Consider the following 20,003-nt stretch of genomic DNA (forward strand, 5'->3'; position numbering starts at 1 on the left):
AAACCCTGTCCTTAGTTCATTAGCGCAGCAGCTCTCCCTGCTCTGTATGTGTCTGTTGGTACACTGTGCCGAGCATGATGTCACGGGTCTTATATAGACCCGATGATGCTATATGGCCAGCCATCAGAGTAATGCCACTACCAACATGGCTATGGCATTACAGTGACTTGTAGGCAATCCCCGGATGTTTATTGGTTGTCTAACAAGCACCAAACATTCGGATCGGGGACTCGAGCTTGTGTGGGAGCATTCAAAAATACTTGCCGAGTAACGAGCATCTCGAGCAAACTGATGCTTGAGCGAGTGAGGAACAGTTGCGAGCATGCTCGCTCATCACTAGTCCCCAATAAATCTGGCCTTATAGTGTATGTATCTATTTCTAGAGGATAAAAATATTACAGATAAGCAAAATATTACACACTGGATGTAGAGAGCATCTTCACTGCATGAGAATAATGAGAGTAATAATTCTGTCTTATTCTGGTTAGTTTCTGGGGAGATGTCAGCGGTGCAATGCTCAGTAAGCAAGATATTCCTTTCTGTTAATGACACAAGGATATGTAACAAGATTGAAAATCCGAGATGTATACACAGCATTTCAATTAGGTCTTTTAGTCAAATCTGCAACTTAATGGAAAAAAAAAATCACATACTGGAGAAAAAAAATTGTTCTCTTGGTATGATGAGAATTTCTTTTGCAGATGTCAGCCTAGACTTATGTCTAGAGTACATATGGGCCAGTGTTTCCTCTAAGGCTATGTGCACATAGAGTTTTTTAGCTTCTTTAACACCTAAGTCTGTTTGCAGGGCGCAATGTCTCATTTTTAGTGACCCTGATGTGACTGAACAGTGGAAAACCCCCTCAAGTGACTCCATTTTGGAAACTAGGGCCCTCAAAGAACTTATCTAGATGTGTGGTGAGAACCTTGAACCCCAATGTGTTTCTCAGAAGTTTCTAACATTGAGCCGTGAAAATAAAGAAATCACATTTTTCCCACAAAAATGTTTTTTAGACCCAAATTTTGCATTTTCATAAGGGTAACAGGAGAAATTACACCATATAATTTGTTGTGCAATTTCTCCCGAGTAAGTTATTACCAAATATGTGGAGGAAAACTACTGTTTGGGAGCACAGCAAGGCTTGGAAGCGAAGGAGCACTGCTTGACTTTTTGAAAACCCCAACAAGTGACACCATTTTGGAAACTGGACCCCTTAGGGAACTTATCTAAATGTGTGGTGAGCACCTTAAACCCCCAGGTGCTTCTCAGAAGTTTATAACATTGAGCCATGAAAATAAAAAAAAAATCACATTTTTGTCACAAGAATGTTTTTTAGCACAAAATTTTGCATTTTCATAAGGGTAACAGGAGAAATTGCATCCTACAATTTGTTGTGCAATTTCTCCTGAGTATGCCGATACCCTATATGTGGGGAAAAACTACTGTTTGGGCACACGGTAGGGTTCAGAAAGGAAAGTGATGTTTTGGAACGCAGACTTTGATGGAAATGTGTGTGGGTGTCATGTTGTGTTTGGAGAGCTCCTGGTGTGCCTAGACAGTGGAAACCCCCCCACAAGTAACCCCATTTTGGAAACTAGACCCCTCAAGGAATTTATCTAGATGTGTGGCAAGCACCTTGAACCCCAGGTGCTTCACAGAATGTTACAACATTGATTTGTAAAAATGAAAAAAAAAAATCCCACAAAACTGTTGTTTAAGCCCCCAATTTTTATTTTCACAAGGATAGCAGGAGAAAATGGGCCCCAACATTTGTTGTACAATTTCTCCTGAGTACAACGATATCCATATGTGATCAAAAACTACTTCTGAGGCACACTGCAAAGCTCAGAAAAGAAGAAGCGCCGTATTGGATTTTACAGTAGATTTTGTTGGAATGGTTTGAAGGTGCCATGTCACATTGGCAGAACCCCTGAGCTGCCAGAAAAGCATAAACCCCCCATATATGGTCTCATTTTACAGACTACAATCCCCAATGAATTTATTTAGGGGTGCAGTGATCATATTGACGACATCTTTGGCTCACAGATTTTTATACTATTGGACGGTGAAGAAAGAATAATTAAATTTTTACCACTAAAATGTTGTTTTAGCCCCAAGTTTTTAATTTTTCTAAGGGCTAATAGGAAAAATTGGACCTTAGTTTGTTGTAAAAATTCCTCCCGAGTGCTCCAATACCCTACATGTAAAAGGGAAATAATTTTCAGGCTCAGTGCAAAGCTCAGAAAGGAAGGAGCGCCGTATCATAGTGCAGATTTTACTGTTATGGTTTGCAGGTGCCATGACCTACTGGGAGAGACCCTGAGGTGCCAGAGCAGCAAAACTCGTCATAAGGGCCCCGTCACACATAGCGACTCACCAGCGATCCCGACAACGATATCAACGTGTCAGGATCGCTGGTGTGTCGCTACATGATCGCTGGTGAGCTGTCAAACAGACAGCTTCACCAGCGATCAGCACCAGCGACGCCGAGCACGCGGCGTCGCTGTGTACTTTAGTTACCAGCGCGCTGATGCAGGGAGCTGGTAACTAAGGTACACATCGGGTTTCTAAGGGGCGTGCGTCACTTAGAAACCCGATGTGTACCTTGGTTACCAGCTCTCTGAATCAGGGCGCTGGTAACTAAGGTACACATTGGGTTTCTAGGCACAGCGCGCCCCCTTAGAAACCCAATGTATACCTTAGTTACCAGCTTCTGCTCGCTGGTCGCTGGTCTCCCGCCTGTCACACGCAGTGATGCGTGCTGACCAGCGGGAGACCAGCGACCCCAAAAATGTCCAGGGCTTTCCATCAACGATCAGCGATACCGCCAGGGGGGCCGGTCGCTGATCGCTGTCACACACAGCGATCTCGCTGGTGAGATGGCTGTTGCGTCACAAAACTAGTGACTCACTGTGTGATGGGGCCCTTAGGTGATCCCTTATTACAAAACCTCTTGATAAATTAATCTAGAGTTGCAGTGATCATATTGACACCACAGGTGTGTCACAGAATTTTATGCCATTGTGATGTGAAGAAAAAATAATTACATTTTTACCATAAAAATGTTATCCCCAGATTTTAAATTTTCAGAAGTAGAAATAGGTAAAAATGGCACCAAAATTTGTCACACAATTTCTGCTGAATGCAGAAATTCCCCTTATATGGCTGTACAGTACTACTTAGCCACACGGCGAGACTCTAGAGACGCGGAGCGCTATTTGGCTCCTGGACAGCAGATTTTCCTAGAATTATTTACAGACTACATATACAGAGCCCATAAGTGTTAGAAGAGCAGAATCCACCCTTAAGTGACCCCATTTTGGAAATTATAACCCTTTGAGAATTTATCTACAAGTGTAGTGATGATTTTGCCTCCATTGGTGTTTTCCAGAAACAAGCAGGAGTGGATGTTACTGAGTAAATTGCAAACTGCCAATGTAGTGACCAGTACGTTGTAGTGACCAGTACATTGTGGTAACTAGTACATTGTGGTGCCCAGCTTATGCTTCTGGAGACAAGCACCCGTAAATTAGGCTGGCTGTCATTACTGCAGAAATGCCAAGCATGTGGACACTAAATGTGATTTAGGCACACTGGGCCTCAGAAGGGAGGGAGCATTTGGATTTGGGAGCTCTGTTTTCACTGGATTTCTCTTGAGGGGCGAGGAGCTATAGCGCTTTTCCAGAGTCTTTGTGCTGCCGGTAACATTGTAACCTCTTGTATTTCCATTGACAGGTGATGGACCTGAGTGGGGACTTGCTGTTTTTGTGGATTGAGTTCAAGCTTTATTGGGAACATTTTACATAACGTTTGGGATCACATTTATCCTTCACTCTATGCTGAGCAATTACTTTGGAGTTTCCATCTAAAACATGATACAGATGAAACCCCTGATGGATTTACTCACTATAATGTGGCAGCAGAGTTACTCCGGACTCTGTCTGGCCTCTGTTCAGCGGTTTCCTTCTTTTCAGAAGTGCACAAAACTGTGGTGGACTGTGCTTTTATGCATGCCCAAAAAGATGGACACTGCCGGATCACAGGCCAGACAGTGTCCACAGTGCCTCCATATGTCCATTATATGGAATATACCCAAATGTAAGCGCTCAGCGCAGAGCGCAGGATAAATGCGAGCCATGCCTTACTGCGATCTTTGGGAGGCAGAATGAAATAATCAACAGCAGGTGAAGAATTAGTTTTATTTCTTTTTTACACCATTTTTTCGTTTGTTATAAGTGATTAGGCGACTTTATTCTTCAAGTCAGTGCGATTACATCAATACCAGATATATATCGGGTTTTTATGTTTGGCTGCTGCCATACACTAAAAGACGCATATTGTTGCAAAACTTAGTTTTGAGAGCTATAATTTTTCCATATTTTGTCTGATAGAGTCATGTTATGGCTTGTTTTTTTGCGGGATGAGTTGATGTTTTTATTGGTACCATTTTTGGTCACGTAACATTTTTTGATCGCTTTCTATTTCGATTTTTGGGAGACAGAATGAACATAAACCAGCAATTCAGGAATTGTTTTTGTTTTTTTATGCTGTTCTGTGTGTGGTAAAATTGATAAAGAAGCTTTATTCTTTGGAGCAGTATGATTGCAGCGATACCACATTTACAGTTGTGCTCAAAACTTTATATATCCCAGCAGAATTTTTGCATTCTTGGCCTTTTTTCAGAGAATATGAATGATAACACCAAAACTTTTTCTCCACTCATGGTTAGTGGTTGGGTGAAGATATTTATTGTCAAACTACTGTATTTTCCCTCTTTAAATCATAAAAGGCCAAGAAAACAAAGATTTTACCGGGGTATGTAAACTTTTGAGCACAACTGTATATAGTTTCTTCTTTTTTTTTTTTTCTATTTTTGCATTGCTTTATTCTGAGAGCCATAACTTTTTTATTTTTTCACTGATGGAGCTGTGTGGGTTTTTTTTGCGGGATAAGATGAAGTTTTCAGGGATACAATTTATATTTACAATATGATGAAAAAGTATTGCTTTTCCCCCGTGTTTTATATTTTTACGGTGTTCATTGAAGGGCTTAATTAGTGGGACAGTTTTATGGGGCAAGTAGTCAGGGACACAGCAATTCCAAACATGTGTACTGTTTTTATTTTAATTTTTTTTACATAAAAATAGAAACGTATCAGTACAATATATTTAAAAAATTATATTATTATTTTCTGATTTTTTTAAAAATATATATTTTTACGATTTTTTTAAAACTTTTTTACTATGTAACTTTCACTTTGAGTAGCCTGATCGCAGTTATAATCCAATCATAGAATCATAGAATCGTAGAGTTGGAAGGGACCTCCTGGGCCATCTGGTCCAACCCCCGGCTCAAAGCAGGATTCGCTAAATCATCCCAGACAGATGTCTGTCCAGCCTCTGCTTGAAGTCTTCTATTGAAGGAGAACTCACCACCTATCGTGGCAGCCTGTTCCACTCATTGATCACTCAGTCAAAAAGTTTTTTCTAATATCTAATCTGTGTCTCCTCCCATTCAGTTTCATCCCATTGCTTCTAGTCTTTCCTTGCGCAAATGAGAATAAAGTTGATCCTTCTACAATGTGACAGCCCTTGAGATATTTGTAGACAGCTATTAAGTCTCCTCTCAGTCTTCTCTTCTGCAAGCTAAACATTCCCAAATCCTGCAACCTTTCCTCATAAGACAGGGTTTGCAGACCGGTCACCATTCTGGTCGCTCTTTTCTGAACTTGCTCTAGTTTGTTGATGTCTTTTTTAAAATGTGGTGCCCAAAACTGGACACAGTATTCCAGATGAGGTCTGACCAAAGAGGAGTAGAGGGAAATAATGACTTCACGTGATCTAGACTGTATGCTTCTGTTAATACATCCTATTGCATTTGCCTTTTTTGCTGCTGCATTAAACTGTTGACTCATATTCAGTCTGTGATCTATTAGTATATCCAAGTCTTTTTCACATGTGCTGTTGTTTAGCCCTATTCCTCCCATTCTGTATATGCTTTTTTCATTTTTATTGCCCAGATGTAGTACTTTGCATTTTTCCCTGTTAAAAACCATTCTGTTAGTTGCTGCCCACTGCTCCAGTTTTTTTTTATTTCTTTCTGAATCCTCTCTCTCTCTTCTCTAGTATTAGCTATCCCTCCTAGCTTTGTGTCATCAGCAAATTTAATCAGTTTACCCTCAATTCCTTCATCTAAATCGTTGATAAAGATGTTGAACAATACAGGACCCAGGACAGAGCCCTGTGGTGCCCCACTAGAGACATTCTTCCAACTGGATGTGCAGCCATTTACGACCACTCTTTGGGTCCGATCACTAAGCCAGTTATGAATCCAACCAACAGTTGTCTTGTTCATTCCATACTTAGTCATTTTTTCAATAAGGATTGTGTGAGATACTTTGCCAAATGCTTTGCTGAAGTCAAGATATACTATATCTACAGCATTTTCCTGATCCACCCAATCAGTGACTCTGTCATAGAAGGAAATTAAGTTAGTGTGACATGACTTATTAGTTACAAACCCATGCTGACTCTGTTTAATCACTTCATTCTTATCCAGGTACTGACATACATGTTGTTTAATAATTTGTTCAAAGATCTTTCCTGGTATAGAAGTCAGACTCACCGGCCTATAGTTGCCTGGGTCCACCTTCTTCCCCTTTTTGAAGATAGGAACAACATTTTCTCTTCTCCAGTGTTCTGGGACTTCTGTTCTCCACGAATTTTCAAAGATTATGGAGAGGGGTTCAAAAATTTCTTCTGCTATCTCCTTCAGTAGTCTGGGGTGTAATTCATCTGGACCTGGAGACTTGAATTCATTTAGGTTAGCTAAGTGTTCCCTCACTATCTTTCTGTTTATAGATATCCTGGATTCTTCTATTTCCTTAATAGGACAGTGAAGAATAGTTGATGTTACATTTCCTTTCTGAGAGAAAACAGATGCAAAATAGGAATTTAAAAGTTCGGCCTTCTCAACATCCTCTTACCATTTCATCATTTTCATCCTGTAAAAATCCTATAGCATATTTGACTTTTCTTTTCCTTTTAACATATGCCCAAAATCCTTTATTATTGCTTTTGATGTCTCTTACAAGCCTCAATTCATTGTCAGCTTTAGTAATCTGATTCGTGCCCTGCAGGTTCTGCAGACAGCATTATATTCTTCTTTAGATATGCCTCCCTTCCATTTTATAAACATTTCTTTCTTCCTTTTTAGCATGTGCTTAAGTTCTGTGTTCATCCTTCCTGGTTTCCTTAAACGCTTCCTATTCTTCCCTCTTTTCAGAATTGTTAACGATTGTGCTTTGAGAATTTCATTTTTCAAGATTTCCCATCCTCCCTGGACATTTTTGTCCTTAAGGATATCCAGCCATTGGATCCCTCCAATTCTTTTTCTGAATCCCTTAAAATCTGCCTTTCTGAAATCTAGCCTTGACGTCTGGAGTCTTCACAGGTCTTCCTCCTCTAGTTATCCAAAATTCTAAAATAACATTGTCGCTACCTCCTAGGGTCCCAGCCACTTTTACCTCCTCAACCATTTCCTCCCTGTTTATAAGGATTAGATCCAAGGTAGCATCCATTACAATACATGAGCAGCGATTGCAGTATTTAGGGCATTAAAGTGTCGGGAGAATCAGCTGACACCTGGCAGCGATTGTGTGACCACAAAATCGAAGGTCGATAAGTTTCAGCCGACCGTGATGTACTGAGTACGTCCAAGGTCGGAAAGGGGTTAGAGTCTTTGTTAGCTGGTCCACTGTGGAAAATCACAGGAAAAAAAATCACTCAAAAACGCTTAAAAGACTTCTTAGTCACTTCTACTGTAAAAACACTTTGCTCATATGTTGAGTCTTTTGAGTACTTTTCTTCCACTTGAAAAACCTCTGGTGGGAAGAAAAAAAACAGTACGTCACTTCTCTGAAGTGACTCTTGATGGAGAACGCTCTAAAACTAGACATTGTCCAAGCAAAGTGCTGTAAAAAACACTCTGCAAATATGTTTGAAAAATTCTTCCAAAACTGTTTCAGGAGAGACAAAAGCCCCCAAAAACTCCCCAAAGAAGGAGCGTACCCCAAAGCCGTTTCCACTAGAAAATTTCTCCTGTTTAACTACCTCAAAAAATGTATTGGCAGCTGCTCAATAACTTACCGCACATGGAGTCTTTTTGCTCAAATTTTTTAAAGGAAACTGAGCGGAACATCCAAATTTTTAAGAAGTATTGCATGTTTAATTAGGACTAGAGATGAGTGACTTTGCCTTTTTCCGGGTCGCAAAAGTCGGGTCAAACGAAATCAGCTGACTATAGGGAAAAGTCGGAGGCCGACTGAAACACGAAACCCAATGCAATTCAAAGGGGAAGCAAAGTTGGCAGGGAGTGGAAGACAGTAAACACACCTACAGTGCCCATTTCAATGCCAAAAACATCAATTCTTATTACTGAAGCTTGTCAACCTTAATTTACTTCCTAATAATAGTTACGCATTGAAAAATGGAGGTTATTTGGCTAAAGTTGTGGGGGGTTGGGCTGGCTCCAGGTTTTCGTGTGCCCTGGGCCAAAGAGTGTCAGTGCGCCCCTTTAACACATACCGCAACTCATGATGCTCCGATATGCCACAGAAATATAGGTATAGTACAATGACACATACTTCACTGCTTACATGACATGACTGATCTATTTTAAATTGTACAATAGCTCAAAAACAGGACAGTATATTACTCCATACAGTGTTATGGCCACCACATTGTGCGTCATACGCAGACGAAGACGGTCTGGGGCTATCATACGGACGGTGTGCTCAGACTGGTGCAGCGCTGTGGTGGTTGGGCCTAGGCCAGCCACAGAGGAGGCCACAATTATAGTTACAAAGGAAGTGAAGGTACCGGGGACTGTGTACAGAGAAATGTGAAACGGCTGTGGTGAATTGTTGTTGTCGACAGAAGGATGGGCACTAAAAACGGACCTGTTCAATACAAACTCTGTCTCAGTCTTGTGTTTGTCTGCGGCAAGAAGAGGGTCCCCCCCACACAGTTGGTTATCCTACAGATGATACCGTAATACAAATTTTTGAAACAAGGTACTGTATCAGCACATACCAGGTGTGTCAAGTCTAGGGTTAAATTTCCATCTATACTTCCGGAGTCAGACACAGACACTCACAGGCTCACTATGTATTACACCAGAATTAAAAAAGTAGAAAAAGGGAAAGGTATTCATAGCGTTCGCCAGTATACAGTGTTGTGGTACTTTTAAATCTTCGTATATATTTCAATCTCAGTAAGCCAGTCAAGAATCTCCGCTACTGGAAACTACATGGATACAAGTATAGACGCAAAGTCGAGTGTTAGCAGAAATTTTGGAATTACTCATCGCGGAAAAATCTCCCGGTAGATATTGCAGAGGCGATGCTGACCCTCAAGTACTGTGTCTGTGGAGAAAGCGAAAAAGGTTCTTTGTGAAGAAAGGATTGCTTTATCGCAGTAGCGTGGATTACATCATCATTACTCGTCTCCATCAAATTGTGATCACAGGGAGAGATGTACCCATGGTCCTCACTGCCTATCATGATGTGTCTGGTCATTTTGGAGTGCAAAAGACAGAAGCCACAGGCCGTAGGCGATTCTATTGGATTGGCATGAGAGGAGACATTGAAAAATGGTGGCAGGAATGTCACACGTCTGTGACTATCACAGCTGTGAAAGGTGATCATAAATCACCACTGCATCCGCTTGTAAGCTGACGTCCATTTCAAATGGTAGCCATTGATCATCTGAAGGTAGAGGCCAGCAGGACAGGCCATAGCTACATCTTAACCATCATTGATCAATACACCAAATTTCTAGTGGCCTTCCCTGTGAATAACTGCCCAGACTACACAGCGGTGGAGCAGGAAGAGTTAAGTATTGCAACTTGCAAGTACTGTGGCCATGACCAAGCAGGGGGGGCACAATCGTGGTCGACGGTACTGGCACAGGGCCCATCATAGTACGCTGGTGTGTCTGACGGCGAGTGGGCCCTCCCAACATCTGAGACACTATATTGTACTATGAGGGGCCCTGTGCCATTGCCGTCGGCCATCAGTGGGCCCATCCACCTATTCAGAGCAACGGCATTTGCCCGGGTGCGCCAGGTCTTGACCCCAGCCATTGGGGGAGGGGTGGGCAGCCCAGTTAGGGAGGTTTAAAAATTTACATATGTAGATGTGTTGGCTGGACGTTCAGCTGCTGCAAAGGGCGTAATTGGGCAAGTTCAAGGAAGAGGAGGAAAAAACCGAGGCACTTTTCTGGTAACTTATGTGTCATCAGGGGAAGGTGGGACAAAATCCTTTGAAACCCATGCATGGTTCATTTTAATGAAGGTGAGATCATCTACATTTTGGGTCGACAGACGGGTCATTTTTTTTGTCAGGATTGATCCAGCAGCACTGAAGACTCTTTCAGGTAACACACTAGCACAGGCGTCCAGTTTAGGGGCCCAATAGTCAAAGGGGAATGACTTGTGAGGGAGAACATCGATATGGGAAAAGTAGTTTGTAACCATAGTTGACAACTGCTGCCTCCTGTCACTTTTAATCGATTCAGTATTAGCAGTCGTGTGAGCGGTACTCGAGAAATCATTCCACAACATGGTCATTAAACCCCTGTCTCCAACGCCACTTCTGCTGTGTGCACCACGAACACCTCTTCCACTGTGCCCACTACGGCTCGTGGGAGAACCAGCACCGCTGCTGTGTGCTGGGAAAGCCTCAAACAAAACGGTTTACCAGAGTTGCTTGTTTGCCAATATTATCTCTAGGTTCTCCTGTGGCATGATGTTGTGTAATTTGCCTTTGTAGCATGGATCGAGGATGCTGGCCAGCCAGTAGTTGATATCCCTCATCATTTTGGCAATGCGGGGGTCCCTTTTTAGGATCCACAAGGCATAATCACACATGTGGGCCAATGTTCCAGGTGTCAATGATGCACTGCCCGTGTTGGGTGGAGGAGCAGTTTCTGGCAAATCCACATCCCTACAGTCACGCACAAACACTGTCCCTGACCTTGGAATGCCAACATTTTCTCTTGCCCCCTGAGAAACATCCTCCTGCCCAAAATAATCATCCCCCTCATGCTCATCCTCCTCTTTCTCTTCTTCCTCCACCACGTCCAGGACAGTTCCCTGACCAGACAATGGCTGACTGTCATCAAGGCTTCCCTCCTCCTCCTCCGCTGCAGACGCCTGATCCTTATTGTGCGTCAAACTTTGCATGAGCAGACGCATAAGTGAGATGCTCATGCTTATGATGGCGTCGTCTGCGCTTACCATGTGCATTCCATAAAACACTGAAGGACTTTACAGAGGTCTTTCAGCTTTGACTACTGCACACCCGACAATTCCATGTCTTCCCTCAAACTGCCTGCCCGTGTATCCTCCCACAAATGCATTACAGCCTGCCTCTGTTCGCACAGCCTCTCAATCATGTGCAGGGTGGAGTTCCACCTTGTTGCAACGTCTATGATTAGGCGGTGCTGGGGGATGTTGAGCAATCGCTGCAGCTTCTGCATATGACTGGAGTGTACGGCCGAGCGACGGATGTGCGAGCACAGTCTTCGCACCTTATGGAGCAGGGATGTTAACTCCAGATAATTATTAAGGAAGCACTCCACTACCAGGTTCAAAGTGGGTGTGTGAGTTTTGCACGGGCTATGGCTGCCACAAAATTACGGCCGTTATCACTGACTACCTTGCCTGCCTCAAGATGTAGACTGCCCAGCCATGACTCTTTTTGTCGCTGCAAGTAGTCAGCCAGTACCTCTGCGGTGTGTCTGTTGTCGCCTAAAGACATCATCTTTAACATAGCCTACTGACGCTTACCACTAGCTGTTCGATAGTGGGACACCTCGTGTGCAACACTGCCAGCTGCGGATGTAGTGCTCGTGCGACTGCACTCTGTGGACAAGCTTTCACTGATAGACGAGGAGGGGCGAAAGCCTACAGCCAACTGTTTCCTATACCGTGGGCTAGGCAGCACTGTTCCACCGCCGCTGTCCCCAGTGGAGCCTGCATCCACCACATTAACCCAGTGCACAGTGATAGACACGTAACGGCCCTGGCCATGCCTACTGGTCCATGCATCCGTTGTGAGGTGCACCTTTCCATTCACTGACTGTTTTAGTGCATGGACAATGCGGTCTTTCACATGCCGGAGGAGGGCAGGGATGGCTTTTCGAGAAAAGTGCCGACTGGGTAGGTCATAGCGTGGGACAGCGTAGGCCATGAGGTCGCGGAAAGCTTCGCTTTCAACCAAACGGTAGGGCATCATCTCTAATGAGATTAGTTTGGCAATGTAGGCGTTCAAACACAATGTACACGGATGAGAGGATGAGTACTTTCTTGTCCTACTCAGAGTGTCTGGTAGGGTGAGCTGGACAGGAGAGCTGCATATGGGGGAAGTAGCGGTGGACCGGATGGAGTGTGAGGGGGTTGGTGATGGTATTGGTGGTGATGGCATAGATTCAGTGTTGTGTTGCAAAACCATTGTGATTCCCTGAGTGCTTTGGCCTTGCGACGACACCTCCACATTTAGTGCTGGTGGTGTGCTTAATGGTGGCGATGGTCTTACAGTGGGGGTAGCGATGAAGCGTTGTTGGCTGCCTTCAGTCGGAGCAGGTGCACATGTGCTACCTGAGGTTTTGTAGTTTGTTTACCTAGGCTAAAGGTCCTTCCGCACTTCTTACAGGTAACCTTTGCCTCATCAGTAGGATTTTTGACAAAGAAGTGCCACACTGCACTCTTCCTACTATGGTAAACATTTTCTGGCCTTGCACACTGTGCTAAGTTGACCGTCTGGTCAAGCTGTCCTGCAACTCTTTTAGTTTTTGTTCCATGTTTTAGGACAGCTACGGGCCTGCTAGATAACCGCTGCTGCGAAGTCAATGCCTGCTGCGGATCCTTCTCCTTATCTGAACTATTGCCAGCACCACCCCCCTCCCCAATGGATGCCAATCCGGGTCAAGAACTGGGTCATCCATCACCTCCTCTTCAAAGTCATCTGCACCTTCCTCTTTACCTTCCTCTGTGTCACCGTGTAAGGAGGTATAGTATGCGGGAAGGGGCACCTGAGTTTCATCAGGGTCCGATTCTGGCTCAGTAGACTGCGAGGGCAGTGTAGTGCTCTGGGCCAATTTACCAGCAGAATCATCTAGCAGTGGCTGTGCATCAGTGCACTCCATGTCAGATTCATCTTGGACTGGGGAATTCAGGATTTGACTGGATAACCCAGGCATGGTATGTGAAAAGAGCTCCATAGAGTAATCTGAAGTGTGGGCTGCCGCATCCTTAACTTTTGGTGGGGGTGCAGGACACAAGGAAATGGGATTTTTATGACCAGAACCCTGTACTGACAACTCCGTGCTTGCAGGTTTCGACCGTTCAGAAGAGGAGGCAATAGAGCTGGTGGCTGTTTCGGCAATGTACGCCAAAACCTGTTCCTGATGCTCCGGCTTTAAAAGCGGTTTTACTACTCCAAGAAAAGGCAACCTTACAGGCCTTCTTGGGCCAGAGGATGACGCAGGCTCAACACCTTCTGCCTTAGCTGCTATTGTGTTTTTGCCAGAACCAGCCGATGCACCACCACCATCAGTACCAGCTGCGCCCCCCTGCCCACGTCCGCAGCCTCTTAAACCATACTTCCTCATGTTTGGGAAAATGTACCAAAAATACCAGCAGAGAGATGGTACTGTATGAGGAATGTCCAGCTGTGTAAGGTGTATTAAACAAATTAAATCAACGTATATATTATATTAGTCACAGATGCTCTCACAGTATGTATTGGACCGTAATCCAACAAGCAGATATACGGAACTGTATCAGAAGTGTACAGCTTGTGAGGTAGTGCTGTCATACGGGTAGGGGATACTCGCTTGGCAGTCACAAAACCAGGTCCGGCACGGGTTTTCCATAAAACAAGCACATAGTCCATGCGGTTTATTCAACATCATAAACCCACAGCAGCAACAAAACTTCATATAAACAGCAGAGCGTCCATGCCAGAGCTTCTCTCTGTAAACCCTGTGTTCACACAGGTTGTACCATGTCCAGTATACAGGCTCTCTTAGCCTCACTTATCTCACCCACATCCGGGTTTCCTCATGGCTGCTTCAGCTTACTGCAGACGTCCATTCCCTCCCCTGGGAACTCTCAGACACGTGCAGCCATTCACCACAGCCACTTCACAGGCTGTTAGCCAGGAAGCTCCATCTCAGCGGGACCTTCCACACTGGACCAACTGGGTCCCAGAATTCACCCCCATGTGACCTACCCTGGCCACATTGTATGGTTCATAGCCACGCCCACCGGGTCACATGACTCTGACCTCATCACAGGTCCTTCAAGCATTTACACACTCTTTACAACAGTGTTCTTTAAACACACCCCCTGGGTGGGTTTGTAGGTAACTGGCCCGCCCATCTCCCTAGTTACCTGGAGACTTCTCCCTGTCACATTAAAGCAGCACCTCAGCAGCATCACTGCTGATCAACACATAAGTCTCCATATCAAAGCCATCCACTTTGAGATACATAATGGCCATTCAGTATTCTGCCATTCATCCTTTCTCCTGGGACATCCACACAGCGCCCCCTAGCGGACACAGTGGTTACTATACCACAAGCTGTATGCGATTTTTGTACTCCTTTTGTACAGCTTGTTCCTGCTGCGTTCTGGTGGTGACGCTGGCTGTTGGGTTCTGTGGTGCCATTAGAACCGCAGCTGTGCTGGCCCCTGCATCTTGCGGCGCTGTGGGGGGTGCGGTGGCGTCCACCACTGCATCTGCTCTTGCCTCAGACATCCTCCTCCCCCCCTAGATAACGTTTGGCCAGGCCCTGGGTTGCGCTGGCTTACCGGTTGCCGCTTTGCATGCTGGATGATCGGGGGACGCCGGGACTGCAGGCCTCTTCCCGCGCAGCACTTCACTTTTTCGCACTTTTCGGCTAGCTCCGCCCACGAAGGCCCACCCCTGTTACTTCCCGCGCGCACCAAGCGGCGGGGTAATGGCTGTAATTGCGCAGATAGTCTATGGCACACATCACAGTCTCTGGCACACAGGACCTGGGGACACCGGGCTCCGTAAATCCTGTTCGTGACGCCAAAATGGGATGCCCTCCCAGGGCTGTGGGGTACTCGGTACCGGGCCGGTCTCTCAAAGGGGAATGTCACAGCAGCGGTGACCCGGTCCATGGCCCTGGGCACCCATGTAAAAGGGGTTAAGTGATGGAATAAAGTTTATGAGTGAATGATTCGTGACGCCACCTGTGGTGTTCGACAATGAAGATGTTAAGCCGACGCTGCAGACAGATCCCCTGGGACAGATAGTGTGGTGCAGCTATGATGTTGTGGCCCTCCACAGTTCGGGCAGTAATCCCAGGGCAGTGAGGATAGGTGTTGAGGAAGAGGGTGCAGTGTCTGGCACGAGAATGAAGCAGTGTTGACGGGGTGGCAGGAACAAGGCAAGGACACAACAAGATGCAGTTTCTTTACCTTTACTTTGCTTGGAAAATGCAGTCCGGGGTCCAGATTACAGATGGTACAGAAGCTGGCTAGCCTGGAAGCAACTTAGGAATCTCTCTAGGCAGATGGGTTGTGTAGTCTCCTTCCTAGCGCTTAGTTTTAGGTACTTGCAGTACTGTGTTACAGTGAAATTCAACTTGCTTATTCTCTTTAGAACTTCCTCGTATGGCAGACAGCTGTAGCCTTCTTCTTCTGGCTCATACGTCGCTGTTGTGCCTCCGAGTCTTATTTGGGAATAGAGCATTTACAGCTTCCTCCGGTTTCTGTTGCAGGACCATCAGTGTCCGTACAGCCTTGGAGATCGGGCTCCAGATCATGCGCTATAACTGGGAATGAGCCTGAACTCTCTGCTCAATCTCCCAGCGCTTCTCCTCCATGTCCACACACGCTGCCCTCCTCACACGAACTCCTCATTTCCCCTTCCTGGCCCTCAGAGAGTAGCTCTTCCCCCAGTTTTGGTTCAGAGCTCCCTCTGCTGGCCTGGATTGAGAACTGTGTTGTGTGTTGTGGTTAACTGCCAGAGAGATCCTTTATTGCTTCCAAGCATGACATCACACTCCCTAGGAGGAAGGCAATGCCACTGTGGTGGCCATACTCCTGGGGGCGCCACACATGCACCCATTTTTCTGACACCAACGGAAATATTGTCATCAATAAGTTTCCCATTCCTGCTCTTTCACCTTGTTATTAATGTCCCAGGTATCCCAAGCTTCTTTTCTTTTCCCTGGGTCCGCTGCCCTCTGCTGTGCTCCCCTGTCAGGGGAGTTTCCTGGTGTGGATCAACGATTTCATCTCCTTTGACCTATTTAAGGCTCATTTAGGCTGGTTTCACACTTGCGTTTTTTTGCGCTGTTTTTTTGCGCAAGAAAACGCATGCGTTTTTTTCCCATTCTTTACATGGGTGCGCATACACATGCGTTTGTATGCGCATGCGTTTTTTTGTAGTGTGCACTCGGGCGCACAAAATGCACTCTGTTGCATTTTTTGAGTGTCCGACTTGCCCCCAAAAAACGCATGCGCAAGCAATGCGTTTTTTTTTCACCCATTAAAGTCTATGGGTGCGTTGACGTGCGCATGATAATGCGCACGTCTGCGCAAAAAAACGCATGCACAAAAACGCATGATGCTTTTTTATGTGCATTTGCACTGCGCACGGTACGCAGCGCAAAAAAACACAAGTGTGAAAGTAGCCTTAGACACACACCTGGGTCTCAGGATTGAGACTCTAGTCCTATGTTAGGTGTGCTCCACCATCTGTGCTTTTTATGTTAGTTTTGTGCTTGCTTCCATCCCTGCTGGGTTCCATTTCATCCGTTCTGCTGCTCTAAGATTCCTGTGTGTGCCAAGTCTTCACTGCCCGCATGCCTTCCTGCTTGCTGCATCAATGCCCAAGTCTTTGTGCTCACCCAGAACTAAGGCTGGAGTCACACATAGCGACTCACCAGCGATCCTGACAACGATATCAATGTGTCAGGATCGCTGGTGAATCGCTATGTGATCGCAGGTGAGCTGCCAAACAGACAGCTTCACCAGCGATCAGCACAGCGACGCCCAGCGCCCGGCGTCGCTGTGCACGTTAGTAACCACAAGACAAGGAGCGATCACAAGTCCAAAGATATTATGAAATATCCATGAAAAAATTCTTTATTATAAAAAGCATACAGATGAGGAAATCAAATCACCACAATGTGAAATTAGCTAAAAAACCAAGGCGCTGACACATGCTGCAGACATCCCAAATATAATGTGAATTACAGCAAGATAATATTGCGTTTAAGTAAACACCCCTATGCCATTAATTAAATGGATCATAATATCAGGTAAAATTACACAGATAGAACCCATTAATAATATATAAGTACTAACATATGGAGGCACTCAATTTCTCTCAGTACATGGGTAATTAATGCAGTAAACATACCTAATTGACAAAGCGGCAGCAAGGGGGAGGAAATGAGAGCAGTCAGTGTACCAGCGTCACCCTGACGCGCGTTTCGGAGCGCTATGCTCCGTCCCCTGAATTCTTGTATAATGTCGCAGTAGCTGCGACAGCAGCAAAAGGTAAAAAGACAATTCTGAACTAGAGATGTACAGAGATGAATGTCAGACGAAGATGGATGACAAACACCAACTGGGGGGAAAGGGAGGGGTTTCTTACATCAGAGCAGGGCTACAGGGAGTTAGACAGGACAAACTTGCAAAAGGCAAACCTAATTCCATAGCAGTATAACAACAACAATATATACAATACGTTATGATTCCCAAGTCGTGGGACATGACGTTTATCCTTCAACCTTCAGCTTTCACTCCCACTCCCACATTGGTGATCTCATCATTAAGATATGTATACATATAATTTATATAAAAATACACACTGTTCCTCCACACTACTTATAACCTTCTACCAAAATCATGTAACATGGGACCTATGAGCACATTTTACATATGGAAGTAGTGGTACAGCTGTATAGGCAAAGAAATGAAACATTTTTATAAAGATCCAATGTGCCAATTTTATAGAAATATAGTGTAGAAGCCATGTGCAAACCAGGCTGGAAAGGCACAGGGGGCGTGTCAGTGCACTTTGAAAAAGCAGTCCAAGTGCACTGACACGCCCCCTGAGCACACTTCCTGCCTGAATTGCATATGGCTTCTATACTAAATATCTCAGAACTGGCACATCGGATTTCTACAAAAAAATGTAACATTTTTATTGGAAGAGAAGCGATGCGCCTATACAGCTGTACTTCCATATATAAGAACACACTGAAAGGTTCTCTCCCAGGAGTGTTTTACCTAGGTGAACAATACAGCTTAAAATAAACTTCAGGTTTAGTGATCCTTTACTCTAAGAACAATCTCATCCCACGATTCTAGTATATTACCCCATTTTGATCAAGAGTAATAACCTGTCAAAAGTTCCTATAACAGCAGGACATGAAGCCTTTTCTCCATCCTACTTCTATTTCTTCCCCGCTACCTAAAGACTTTGCTCTTTTAAGCTGAAGATGAGTGAAAATCCATTTTGAAGGCTAAATTGTGAGACAGTGACTTGGAAAGCCCTGTTCTGGCTTGCAATGACCTCCCGCGGCTTCTAACAATCATACTAAACTTCCATATCATCTGTTTTGGCAGCACAAAAGAGATACTTCGAAGATCACCAAGTATGTGGAGCTTGTTATCGTGGCTGATAATCGCGAGGTAAGAAATAAGGACACGTGACAGCTTTTTTTCTTTACTCTATTGCATACGATGTCTAGGGCGCAGATATGGCTGCAAACAAGATGGTGTCATCCAGGCCACAAAATAGTTGCAGAATAGCGGTAACATCCAGAATCTCAGCTCCAAAAGTCCCATAAGACACTAGGAATAGTAAATGGTCAGTGATGATCTCTTATGGGTTTAGCACTTAACAACTACAAAAATTAAATTAGTAAGTTTTGCAATTTACGATAATACTTTAGGTTTTAAAGGTTCCTCAATTTTCAGCAACAAGTTCTGGTCCTGTGTCAGCACATGGCTAGAGCTGGGTGCGACGATGACTGGCCGCCGACTGCTCATTCCAACAGCTAAGCATGTCCCCTCCCATGTCTACACAGAAAAGGGGGCTGGCTTTAAAATGAGCCGTGAGCCAGCTCCCCTAACAATCAACACTCATGACATGCTGATGCTGAAAACTCTGTCCTGTGTCGGGTACAAACCAGAAGAAGACCAGACTAGAGCTTGTAGTTGAAGATGCGGGCCAGATTCTCTGGTGACCACATCTGGAGTTGGTTAATGTGTGACCGCAAGTATGTGATTTGCATACATGTGGTCACGTGCCGATTAGACATGTCCCGCCTCACTCAATGTAAGGGAATTGAGCGATGCTGGACACATATAGTCGGAATGTGGCCAGACGTATGCAAATTGCATACTTGCAGTTACAAGACCACCCATTCCTGGCATCGTCACTAGAGAATCCTGTCAGCGTGCTCTGTGCTCACTGTGAGGACTTACAAGTCTGCAGTCAACAGTGACTGCAGACTTGAGCCCCAAGCCTGGACAACTCCTTTAAGGCTGGGATCACACATGCAAGGAATACGGCCGAGTCTCACATGTTAATACCCAAGACTGCCGCCAGCACTCGGGAGCGGAGTGTGCGGCTCCATGTATTGCTATGCGGCCTCACGCTCCAATCCGAGTGCCGGTGGCAGTCCCGGGTATTAACATGCAAGACTCGTCCGTATTCCTCGCATGTGTGATCCCGGACTAAGTGTCAATTCTGGCTATGGAAGGTTGGGGATATCTTGCAATATTGTTTTAACCCCTTAACCCCCCCGGAGCTTTTTTCGGTTTTGTATTTTCGTTTTTCGCTCCCCTCCTTCCCAGAGCCATATCTTTTTTATTTTTCTGTCAATATGGCCATGTGAGGGCTTGTTTTTTGCCGGACAAGTTGTACTTTTGAAGGACACCATTGG

The 20,003-nt window shown here is 44.9% G+C and overlaps 1 protein-coding gene across 1 annotated transcript in view; it reads left to right on the forward strand.

Annotated features, from left to right (window-relative positions):
• The window catches only part of ADAM12 (ADAM metallopeptidase domain 12), a 771,113-nt gene that overhangs the window by 475,827 nt on the left and 275,283 nt on the right, over positions 1-20,003 (forward strand). The window contains exon 7 of the mRNA XM_073552776.1: positions 18,679-18,744. Within this exon, the coding sequence (XP_073408877.1) occupies positions 18,679-18,744 (66 nt within the window). The remainder of the gene's footprint in view (positions 1-18,678; positions 18,745-20,003) is intronic.

Source organism: Dendrobates tinctorius, unplaced genomic scaffold (assembly GCF_039654945.1).
Source record: "Dendrobates tinctorius isolate UK_male_01 unplaced genomic scaffold, ASM3965494v1 ptg000196l, whole genome shotgun sequence".
Lineage (NCBI taxonomy): Eukaryota > Metazoa > Chordata > Amphibia > Anura > Dendrobatidae > Dendrobates > Dendrobates tinctorius.